The sequence below is a fragment of the Jaculus jaculus genome, chromosome 14 (assembly GCF_020740685.1).
Source record: "Jaculus jaculus isolate mJacJac1 chromosome 14, mJacJac1.mat.Y.cur, whole genome shotgun sequence".
NCBI lineage: Eukaryota > Metazoa > Chordata > Mammalia > Rodentia > Dipodidae > Jaculus > Jaculus jaculus.
The window spans coordinates 32,666,310-32,678,485 of record NC_059115.1 but is presented as its reverse complement, the minus strand read 5'-3'; the positions used below and the strand labels follow the sequence as shown (position 1 = coordinate 32,678,485).

General features: G+C 48.1%; 1 protein-coding gene across 8 annotated transcripts in view; it reads left to right on the top strand.

Moving 5' to 3' along the window:
* Nucleotides 1-12,176, top strand: part of Cpne9 (copine family member 9) — a 37,840-nt gene continuing 25,664 nt past the window's right edge. For 6 of the 8 annotated variants that reach the window (XM_004651470.2, XM_045133779.1, XM_045133780.1 and 3 more), the window contains exons 1-10: nucleotides 1-131; nucleotides 632-672; nucleotides 779-825; nucleotides 902-1,005; nucleotides 1,466-1,502; nucleotides 1,660-1,662; nucleotides 1,850-1,926; nucleotides 11,411-11,474; nucleotides 11,594-11,697; nucleotides 11,841-11,945. In XM_004651470.2, the coding sequence (XP_004651527.1) occupies nucleotides 64-131; nucleotides 632-672; nucleotides 779-825; nucleotides 902-1,005; nucleotides 1,466-1,502; nucleotides 1,660-1,662; nucleotides 1,850-1,926; nucleotides 11,411-11,474; nucleotides 11,594-11,697; nucleotides 11,841-11,945 (650 nt within the window). In that variant the 5' untranslated portion in view covers nucleotides 1-63. The remainder of the gene's footprint in view (nucleotides 132-631; nucleotides 673-778; nucleotides 826-901; nucleotides 1,006-1,465; nucleotides 1,503-1,659; nucleotides 1,663-1,849; nucleotides 1,927-11,410; nucleotides 11,475-11,593; nucleotides 11,698-11,840; nucleotides 11,946-12,176) is intronic. The other 2 variants (XM_045133781.1, XM_045133777.1) reach the window with 2 other exon arrangements.

Sequence of the window (12,176 nt, the reverse complement as noted above, 5' to 3'; positions counted from 1 at the left end):
CGCCCCTAGCCCGGGCGGCCGGGATCCTCGCAGCACCCCGCGGCCACCGCCACTCGACCAGCCATGTCTCTCAGCGGAGCCTCGGAGCGCAGCGTCCCGGCCACCAAGATTGAAATTACCGTGTCCTGCCGGTGAGCGGGCCGCGCTGGGGAGGGCTTAGGTACTGGCACTGCCTCAGCCCCACGCAGCTCCGGGCTCGGTGCGGAGACGGGCACCGCCGGGCGGGGGACAGTCTGGGAGACAGGCAGAGAGCCGGGGCTGGAGATGGGAGTCGCTGGCGGGATGGAGGAGGGGGCTCTCTTTGGGCAGCTCCACCCTACAAGAGGGCTCAGTCTACCGGCTCCGGGCATGGGTCGTGAGGACTCACTAGGAGCTGGGACCCAGGGGGACAAAGTTCTGGACCCTCGAAGACAATGCGGGCACCTATGGAACCAGCTGGCAGATTTCCAGTGCTGTCCGGAATGCTAGCAGCGCTGATTCCCCCCCACACGCACACACACCGGGGGTAGGAATGAGGAAAGGGGGTGCGATTGGGACCATGCCTCTCCCGGTGCCCGGTTCGAGACAGCGTCAATGTGATGGGGTCCAGAATGATCCACCCTCTGTCCGTCTGTCTGTTGCTTTTCTCTAGGAACCTGCTAGATCTCGATACCTTCTCCAAGTCCGACCCCAGTAAGCGTCTTCAGGGCCGGGAGGAGGAACTTGGGGTGTAGCAGGGGGCGGGGCTGTGAGGGGTGCAGGCAGACCTGACGTCTTCCCTCCCCGCCCCCACCCGCAGTGGTGGTGCTTTACATGCAGAGCCGGGCCAGCCAGGAGTGGCGGGAGGTGAGTCCAGAGCCACCCCGGGACCCCCGTCCTCTGCACATCCCGCGCTGATCCTCCGTCCCCCTTCCCCACCCAGTTTGGACGGACCGAGGTGATTGACAATACGCTGAACCCAGACTTCGTGCGCAAATTCGTCCTCGACTATTTCTTTGAAGAAAAGCAAAATCTGCGCTTCGATGTGTGAGGCCCCGCCCAGAATGCTCGCCTGGCCCGCCCCCCCGACCTGGATCAGCTTGGAATTCCGCCTAGACCCGCCCCCGCCGCGCCTCTCGGCCTGGCTCCTCCCCCAGGCCTAATTCCACCCTTTCTGATGGGCTCCACTCCTCCGAGATGCTGACCCCGCCCTTAGTCCAGATCCGCCCCCAAGGCAGGCCCCACCCACTAATCTCCCTCCACTTTGGCCTTGGTCCCTTTCAATGTAATTCCCTGCTGTCAGTTCCCATGCCTTGGATCCCCAATTTGACCTCGCCGCAGGCAGTCCTGACCATCTTTGACCCCAAAGAGTTTTGTCCCAAACCAGAATTCTGGTCCAAAGATGCCCCTTCCTGCAACCCGCAATTTCAACCCTGACTCTGAACCTGACCCTGTCCCACACTCTCCCGTCCAGCCCCACTCCACGACGGCATCACTCTCTTCCCAGGTACAACGTCGATTCCAAAACCAACATCTCCAAACCGGTAAGCCAGTGGACCCTCGCGGGCTGGCAGGGCCCACAGAAAGCGCTCAGATGTATTCTTCCCACCTCTAGACCCAGTCTCTTCAAGGCCCTGACCTCCACCTTGCTCCCTTTACTAACTGCTTCTCTTCCTTTTCTGCCTCCTCTGGGACCTGAAGAAGGTAAGGCTGAAGTAGGATGCTATTGTGAGGCCACCAAGAAGTAAAGATGCCCTGCAGCCCCCTACCTCCCACAATTCATTAAAGAACCCGCTGGGAAGTCTTGGAAAATTACCCTGGTCAAGAGCATCACGGGGGGTGGGATGGACTCCCTGGACCTCCCATTCTCACTGACTGTGTTCTGACACAGGATTTCTTGGGACAAGCGTTCCTGGCCCTGGGAGAGGTGATTGGAGGCCAAGGCAGCCGAGTAGAGCGATCTCTCACGTGAGTTGGATGGGTAGGGGTGCAGGGGGGGGACAGGCCCCTTCAAATTGCCCCTCCCAAAGAGATTGCTAGCTAATACCTGTGTAGGTCAGGATTTCCCTCCTTGGTCAAGAAATTTCTCTGTCTCCTATCACTTCAGTGAGAAAGTCTGCTCTCTTCATTCTTTTATTTTTATTTTAGAGGCAGGGTCTCCCTCTAGCCCATGCTGACCTGGAATTCACTATGTAATCTCAGGGTGGCCTTGAGCTCATGGTGATCCTCCTACCTCTGCTGGGATTAAAGGTGTGCACCACCATGCCTGGCCCCTCTCTTCATTCTTTTGCTAAGTCTAATTCAACCTTGAAGGTCCGCTTTCAAGCCCCCCTTCACTGGGATGCTTCCTTGATCAAAGTCAAATCCACACACTATGCCTATATTAGCTGAATCCCAATGCCATGCCCTGCACCAGGGATCAGGATCCACCTGTCCCACCAGTTGTGGAACGTCTCTGTGTCACCCACAGAATGTTGTGGGGGCCCGAGCTGCAATAGTGAACAAAACAAAGGTCCCTGCCCTTGGTGAGCCTACGCTGTCACTAGTTGAGAGTAGGAGGCTGGAATCAGTTTGAAATAGAAGCGGCAAGCAGTTAGCAACACCCTGAAGGGCAGAAGAAGCGAGAAGTGCAGATGTGGAGAAACAATGCTCCAGGCAGAGGGATGGCCATGTCAACCAGCAGCACACAGGCCGGCGGAGGGCTGGGGGAGGAACCAGATGAGAGGAGGGTCAGGGAGGGGAGGTTGGAGAGCTCCCAGTTAGGACCTCATGGCCAAGATGAGGTCATGCGCACTCGGCTGAGATGGGAGTCACTGCAGGGATCTGAGCAGAGGAATTCCGTGAGCTATGCTGCCACCCCCTGGGTTGAGAATAAACCCTGTGTGGGCAAAGTAGAAGCCAGGGCTAAGTAGAGGCTGACAGAGTAGTGCAGGGTGCAGTGGTGAAGACTGGAAGAAGTGGCAGACATATTTTGAAAGTGATGTCAACAGATTTAGACGTGCTCTTGAGAGGAAAAGAATAACTGAGGAAAAGGCCTTTGTCCCAGACAACAGTGCAAATGGAAGACGGAACAGAAAGGGAGCTAACTGCTAAGTACAATGGTAACTCACACCTAATCCCAACACCCAGGAGGCAGAGGCAGGCAGATGGCCACAAGTTCAAGGCCATCCTGGACGACATAGTGAGTTCCAGGACAGCCAGGACTACACAAAGACATCTCAATTTTTTTTTTCTATTTTTCAAGGTAGGGTTTCACTCTAGCCCAGGCTGTCCTGGAATTCACTATGTAGTCTCAGGCTGGCCTCAAACTCAAAGTGATCCTCCTTCCTTGGCCTCCCAAGTGCTAGAATTAAAGGTGTGCACCACCACATCCAGTCCTCATAGTGTTTTTAAAGGGAGAGAAGAGCAGGCTTGGAAGGAAGGATTCAGTGTGACTTGTTGAATTTTGTATGTTCGATTGGACAGGCGTTGAAAGGAGGCATTAGCTAAATGGTAAGAACATGAAACCTAGATGTGTAGGTGTTCTGCTAAGGTTGAGACTTGTTCATTCAAGTTACCTAGTATCTTCTGTGCTTCATTTAGTGACAGGACCTTGCTATATATCTTAGGCTAGTCTCTTACTTTTGCGTGTGTGTGTTTGTATGATGATATGTGTGTGTGTATGTATGGACCTGGGCATGCTAATACACATGTATCATCAGGAGACACCCTCAGGGTATTGGTCCTGTCCTTAGCATCTTGAGACAGAATCTCATTGATTTTTTTGCCACAGGGAATGAGCTTTAGGATGCTTCTAACTCCAATTCCTATTGTCATGAGCCACTTTTGCATCTGGCTTTATATGAGTGCTGATGATTCAAACTCTGGTTGGAAAGCTTGCAGAACAGGTGCTTTTAACTACTGAGTCATTTCCCCAGCCCTAGCCTGGAGGTCTTTTTTTTATTTTTTATTTTTTGTTTATTTTATTTATTTGTTTGAGAACAACAGACAGACAGAATGGGTGCGCCAAGACTTCCAGCCACTGCCAACGAACTCCAGATGCATGCGCCCCCTTGTGCATCTGGCTAACGTGGGTCCTGGGGAATTGAGCCTCAAACTGGGGTCCTTAGGCTTCACATAGCCTGGAACTCTTGATCCTCCTGCCTCAGTCTCCTGAGTGCTGGGATTATAGGCATGTGTAACCACACCTGTCTTTCTTCTTAAAACAATGGCTATTACTAATGCCTTTGTGTGTGTGTGTGTGTGTGTGTGTGTGTGTGTGTGTGTGTGTGTGTGTGTTTCAAGGTCAGGTCTCACTCTAGCCCAGGCTAACCTGGAATTCATTCTGTAGTTTCAGGGTGGCCTCAAACTCACAGTGATCCTCCTACCTCTGCCTCCTAAGTGCTGGGATTAAAGGCGTGCGCCATGACTGCCTTTTTATTTCCGTTGAGGGCACACTCTTGTATAAGTGTAAAAGTTTTACCTTTACCATGTGACCCTTGCAACATGAAAGACACTGTGAGTATCAGTCATAATAGCAATCAGTTTTTGTTGTTGTTGTTGTTGTTGTTTGGTTGGTTTTCAAAAGTATTCATTTATTTAAGAGAGAGAGAAAAGTGGCACATTCAGGCCCTCTGTCACTGAACGCCAGACACATGTGCCACTTTGTGCATCTAGCTGTACATGGGTACTGGGGAATCAAACTCAGAATGGCAGGCTTTGTAAGAAAGTGCCTTTAATCACATCACTGTGTTGTCTCTTCAGCCCTATGGTTGCTTTTGTTTGTTTGTTTGTTTTGTTTTGTTTTTGTTTTTAAGACAGAGAGAGAGAGAGTATGCCAGGGCCTCAGCCACTGTAATTGAACTCCAGACACTTGTGCCACCTAGTGGGTATGTGCGACCTTGCACTTGCCTCACGTTTATAGGTCTGGCTTACATGGGATCTGCAGAGTCAAATATGGGTCCTTGGGCTTCAAAGCAAGTGCCTTAACTGCTAAGCCATCTCGGCAGCTCTGGTTGGTTTTTTGAAACAGGTCTCATGTAACACAGGCTGGCTTTGAAGTTAAGGTTTGCCTTAAACTCCTGATTCACCTGCTTCTGGGATTACCATTATGTACCATCCAGCCTCATATTAGACTGTATAAAAGAGTCTTCCATGGAACATAATTTTTTATTTTATCTTGTTTTATTACGATGATGATGATGATTTTGGTTTTTTGAGGCAGGGTCTCACTCTAGCCCAGACTGACCTGGAATTCACTATGTAGTCTCAGGGTGGCCTCGAACTCTCAGTGACTCTCCTACCTTTGCATCCCAACTACTGGCATTAAAGACATGCACCATCACGCCTGGTTTTGAAACATAGTTTGAAGGTCAGATTTCCTATCATCACAAAAAGGCTTCATTGCAGTGCACACTGTGGTTCATATATTTAATCCCAGCACTCAGGAGGCAGAGGTAGAAGTATCACCAGGATTTCAAGGCCACCCTGAGACTACATAGTGAATTCCAGGTCAGCCTGGAATAGAGAGAGATGCTACCTTGAAAAACAGGAAAAAGAAAAGAAAAGAAAGAGGGGCTAGAGAGATGGCTTAGTGGTTAAGGTGCTTGTGTGCAAAGCCTAACAACCCAGATTTGATTCCCTAGGACCCATGTAAAGCCAGATACACAAAGTAGTGCATGCATCTGGAGTTCCTTTGCAGTTGCTGGAGGCCCTGGTGTGTCCATTCTCCCTCTCTCCCATAGAGAGAGAGAGAGAGAGAATATTAAAGAAAGAAAGGAAAGAAGGGGCCTGGAGAGATGGCTCAGGAGAAAAGAAAGGAGAAAAAGAACAGGAAGGGGTGGAGGCAAGAAATCTCATCTAATACAGGTCATGTAAAATGAGAATTAGGAATTGGATTTAGCAAATATTTAGCAAGATGGAGAAAACTGGTGACTGACAAGAAGAGATGGAGGTTGGAAAAGTTAGGAAAGAGTGGAAAAAGGAAATAGGATTCAGGGAGTTTTGGAATTTTGCTACAAAGGGAGAAAAGGAGAGGTGTTGGAGCAGAACTGAGGTCAAGAATAGACTTACGGGCTAGAGAGATGGTTTAGCAGTTAAGGTGCTTGCCTGAGAAGCCTAAGGACCCAGGTTCAATTCCCCAGAACCCAAGCCATATGCACATGATGGTACATGCATCTGGGCTGCTAGAGGCCCTGGCACATCCATGTCTTTCTCTCTCTCTCTCTCTCTCCCCCCCCCCGTCTTTTTGCAAATAATTAATTAAGCTGGGCATGGTGGCACACAACCTTTAATCCCAGCACTTGGGAGACAGATAGGAGGATCATCATGAGTTCGAGCCCACCTAGAGACTACATAGTAAATTCCAGGTCAGCCTAGACTAGAGCAAGACCCTACCTCAAAAAAAAAAAAAAGTGTATTTTAAAATACACTTGTGAGCTGGACGTGGTGGCACACGCCTTTAATCCCAGCACTTGGGAGGCAGAGGTAGGAGGATCGCCATGAGTTCGAGGCCACCCTGAGACTACATAGTTAATTCCAGGTCAGCCTGGGCTAGAGTGAGACCCTACCTCGAAAAACCAAAAAAACAAACAAACAAATAAAATACACTTGTGCAGGGGATACTGGTGCACACACAGTAATCCCAGGCTACATAGTGAATTCCAGGTCAGCCTGGACTAGAGTGAGACCCTACCTCGAGAAACAAACATATACATACATATATATTATATACATATACATATAAATACATGCATATATATACACACACAGATATATATATATATGAATATGAATAGGCTTGTGCAGGGCATGCTGGTGCAAACATTGTAATCACAGTATGTGCGAGGCTGAGGCAGGAGGTGCTTAAATTTAAGGGCAATCTGGGCTAGATAGTAAGACCTTTTTTTAATATTTTTATTGATTTATTTATTTTGGAGAAAGAATGGGCACACAAGGGCCTTTTGGCACTGCAAACTAACTTCAGATGCATGCACTACTTTGTATGTCTGGCTTTACGTGGGCACTGGAGACTCAAACCCAGACTGGCAGGCTTTGCAAGCAAGTACCTTAACCATAAGCCATCTATCTCTACAGACCAAATTTGCATTTCTGATTCTCCTGAAACCACTTGTGGAATGTTGGAATTACAGTATTATTCCATTACATCTGATAATATGGTACTGGAGAGTAAATCCAGGGCTTTGTGCATGTGTCTGAAGTCTAAATATCATTGACAGTGTCTAGAGGCCCTGCATGCCCATTCTCTCTCTCTCTCTTTGATGTTGGGTCTTGCTCTAGCCCAGGATGACCTGGAACTAGTCTCAGGCTGGCCTTGAACTCACAGAGATCCTCCTACCTCAGCCTCCCAAGTGCTGGAGTTAAAGGTGTGTGCCACCATGACCAGCTTGCACTCTCTCTCTCTCTCTTAAATAAATAAAAATTTTAAAGCACAGGATGAGAAAGCGATATGTAGCAGTTTACACCTGTAATCTTCACACTTAGACTGAGGCAGGATGTTTGCTATGATTTCAAGGCCAATTTGGACTACATAGTGACTTCCAGGCCAGCTGAGCTACAGAGTGAGACTCCATCTCAACAAAAGGTAGCGGGGCCGGGCATGGGGGCACACACCTTTAATCCCAGCACTCAGCAGGCAGAGGTAGGAGGATCACCATGAGTTCAAGGCCACCCTGAGACTACAGAGTGAATTCCAGGTCAGCCTGGCCTAGAGTGAGACCTTACCTTGAAAACAACCCCCCCCAAAAAAAAAATAGGAGGAGGATGACTGGCCTGATGTCCTTGTGCAGAAAAGACGGTAAGGCTCATGAGGGTTCGTTTATGGCAGCCGTAGGAAGGCACAGCCATATGGGTGAAGAAGCTGGTGGCACAGTAGTGTGGTAGTGGGTGGACTGTCTCTTCTGGTTGCTTCAGTTTGTCAGCAAGTAGGAAACCAGGTCACTGGCTGAAAGAGGATGGGAAGGAGAAATTAGGAGGAAAACTGCCACATAGCCAAACTAGAGAGGGAAAGGTGGTGGGAAGTGTGGCAGGATTACTAGACTGCATTAAGGACCATCTGAGGCTAGTGGCCATGCATTTGAAAGTGAGAGCAGTTAGCTGAAGTGTATGTTTTCCTCTGTCCATGTGCAGTCACACTGGTGGAGCATGGGTTAGGCAGAGAATTGGATTTAACTAGGGCTGTAGTTCTGTAAGTAAGCATATTAAAGAAGGGCCAGGGAATAGAGGAGGCACAGGGTGTGGTTATTCTGCAAGCAACTGCAATTTTGGATGAGAACGGGAGGACATGGAGGCGTCCATGAAAAAAAAAATAGAAATAGTTCAGGGGTTGGCGAGACAGCTCAGCGGTTAAGGAGCTTGTCTGAAAAGTCTAACATTCTGGATTCAATTCCCCAGTACCCACATAAATCCAGATGCACAAAGTTGTGCATGCATCTGGAACTCATTTGCAGTGGCTAGAGATCCTGACATGCCAATTCTCTCTCTCTCTCTCCCTCTCCATACAAATAAACAAATTTTTTTCAAGGTAGGGTTTTACTCTAGCCCAGGCTGAACTATGTTTTCTAAAAAATATTTATTGATTTGTAGAAGTGGGTATGGCAATGCACGCCTTTAATCCCAGCACTCGGGAGGCAGAGGTGAGAGGATTGCTGTGAGTTCAAGACCACCGTGAGACTACATAGTGAGTTCCAGGTCACAGTAGAATGAGATGCTATCTCAAAAAACATAAATAAATAGATAAATAAAAAAGTAAAACAGTTCAACTCTCCTCATTTATTTTATTTTATTTTTGTTATCTGAAACATATTTGATCTCATGTAACCAGGCTGACCTTGAACTCCTGATCCTCTTGCCATCTCCCTCCAAGTGCTGGGATTACAGTTGTGCACCAAGATGCCAATGCCAGAGTTTACTTGCTTGCTTATTTTCATGAGACAAGTTCTGTGTACCCCTGGCTGGTCTAAAACCTACTGTGTAGGGTTGGCAGGCTGCCTCAGACTTAAGAAATCCTCTTGCTTTCTAGACTGAGCCTGCCTCTACTGGGATCATAGACATGCACCACCATGCTGGGCTAAACCCTCCCATTTTAAGGGTTTTTTGTTTTTTTTTTTTTTTTGAGGTAGGGTCTCACTCTAGCCCAGGCTGACCTGGAATTCTCTATGTAGTCTCAGGGTGGCCTTGAACTCACGGCGATCCTCCTACCTCCGCCTCCCGAGTGCTAGGATTAAAGGCATGCGCCACCATGCCCGGCTAACCCTCCCATTTTAATGCTGCACTCAGAACCCTCCTAAACTAGCTTTCTCTTTGTACCCCTTTGGATCCTTTTGGGAGTCAGGGTTCACAGGCCTATATCAAAAAGCCCTTTATTTCTCAGGCATCTAAGGCTATGAGGATTCCTGGACATACCCTTTCAGTGTCCCTTCTGGAATCAGGAGGGGGTAAGGAGTCCTTTGCCCCCTCCCCTTTTATTGTATCTTTTGTCTTTTGCTTTTGCTATCTGAAGATTTTGTTGTTTTTGCCTTTTTTCAAGCACTTTTTTTTTTTTTTTAAAAATACTTTTAGAGAGAAAGGAGAGAGAGAATTGACACACCAGGGCATCAGCCACTGAAATTGAACTCCAGATGCTTGTGCCACCTACTGGGAACCTTGCGCTTGCCTCACCTTCATGTGTCTAGCTTACTGGGATCTGGAGAGTAGAACATGGGTCTTGGGTTTTTATTTTATTTTTTTTTTTTTGAAGTAGGGTCTTATTCTAGCCCAGGTTGACCTAAAACTTACTGTGTACTCCCAGGCTGACCTTGAACTCACAAGCAGTCCTCCAACCACTGTCTCCAAAGTGCTGAAGGCATGTGCCACAACATTCAGCTGTTGTTTTGTTGGGTTTCTTTTTATTTTTCTTTATTTTTTGAGGTAGGGTCTCATTCTAATCCAGGCTGACCTGGAATTCACTAAGCAGTCTCAGGGTGGCCTTGAACTCATAGCAATCCTGCTACCTCTGCCTCCTGAGTGCTGGGATTAAAGGCGTGCGCCACGACGCCTGGCTCTTTTATTATTATTTTTTATGTGGGTACTGGGGATTTGAACTTGAGCATCCAGGCTTTGCAGGCAAGCACCTTAACCACTGAACCATATCTCTATCCCCCAAATCAATTTTTTTATCATTAATTTTCTTTTGTGGCAGTCTCACTCTAGCCCAGGCTTATATGGAAGTCACTGACCTTGAACTCATAGCAATTCTTCTACCTCTGCCTCCCAAGTGCTGAGATTAAAGACATGCACCACCATGCCTGGTTTATCATTAATTATTTTTGAAAAATTGTTTGTTTTAGGCCTACCTAGTCTCATTCTAGCCCAGGCTGATCTGGAATTCACTATATAGTCTCAGGGTGGCCTCGAACTCACAGCAGTCCTCCTGTCTTTGCCTTCTGAGTGCTAGGATTAAAGGTATGCACCACCATGCCCAGCTATTTTTGAAATTTTATACATGTATACAATGAATTTTTCTTACTCTTTTCCTTTCTTCTCTTTCTTTCCTCCTTTCTTTCTTTCCCTTCTTCCCTCTCTCCCTCCTTTCCTCCCTCCCTCCCTTCCTTCTTACTGTACAAAACACAGTGGATTTCCCCCTGGATCTCAATAGATATTCCTCTCCCTCATTTATATATACTTGTCTACTTTTCTGTTGCTTTGACATTCCACTTCCCCTGGAAACTCCCTGAGGGCAGAGTCGGAGCTGCAGAGCGCCAGCTGGCCAATTTCTGTCTAGCAGGGCACTGGCCATAGTGTCAGTACCACTCTGAGAAGAACCCACACTTTTCTTTTCTTTTTTTAAATATATTATTTATTTATTTATTTGAGAGAGAAAAAGAGGCAGAGAGAGAGAGAGAGAATGGGTGTGCCAGGGCCAGCCACTGCAAATGAACTCCAGATGCATGCGCCCCCTTGTGCATCTGGTTTACGTGGGTCCTGGAGAATCAAACCAGGATCCTTTGGCTTTATAGGCAAAGGCCTTAACTGCTAAGCCATCCCTCCAGCCCAGAACCCACACTTTTTATCTACAATGTTTACAAACTGCTTTGCTTCCCAGGTTCTCCTTCAGGTCCCTTCACAACTAGTTGCAGTTTCATAGAGGAGAAAAGAAGACCCCAAAGAGGAGTAACTTGCCAAGAGTCAGAAAGCTTGAAAATCATAAAATCTACCCAAACCCACCAATTCTAAATCCCAGGTCATTCTTACACTGCCACTATTCCATGTCTTCCTAGGCTAGTCTAATGCCTTCCTACCAGACTATAGACCCCTCTCAAGTCAAAGCAGGCCTTTCCGCACCAGGACTCATTCAGAGCAGAAGGGAGCAAACTTATGGCAAATTGAATGCCCTGGCTCACCCAAGCCAGACTGGTCACCCTAACCCTTGTTATCTACCCTCCATCCTCACATAAGAGGCCCTTTCTGCTTCCAGGGGTGTACCAGGCAAGAAGTGTGGGACCATCCTTCTGACTGCAGAGGAGCTCAGCAATTGTCGGGTCAGTAAGGGCCACATGCTACACCTGCAAGCACCTTTGCTCCCCAAGTTATGGCTAAAGGACCATGGAAAGGCTCTGGGCAAGTCAGGTCTCAACAGTCCCACCTTGTGCATTCCTAGGACATTGCCACTATGCAGCTGTGTGCAAATAAGCTGGACAAGAAGGACTTCTTTGGGAAGTCAGACCCCTTCCTTGTATTCTACCGGAGCAATGAGGATGGCACGTGAGTCACCACTGCTGCACTGAGGCGATGTGTGGGGTTAGCGCTTAACAAGTGGGGAATCTTGGGAATCCACGACTAGTGAGTGCTGTCTCTGGACTGAGTCCTACTTCCTGGGAACATTCCAGTCTCCTGTCTCCCTCCAGGTTCACCATCTGCCATAAGACAGAGGTTGTGAAGAACACTCTGAACCCCGTGTGGCAGCCCTTCAGCATCCCTGTGCGGGCACTGTGCAATGGAGACTATGACAGGTGTGTGTTAGCATAAGCCAAGGTCTCAGGGCACCAGGCATAACAGTGAGGTTCCTGAGCCACAGAATGAGGAAAAACCTGGGTGGGTGAAAGGCAGGTGGACAAATGAGTGAGCAGATCCAGGGATAGATGGTGAAATGAGTGGATAAGCTAGTGAGTGGATGAGTGTGTAAGAGGGTGGGTGGGTAATGGGAGGTGGATGAAACGCTAGAAGATGAACACAGAATTGCA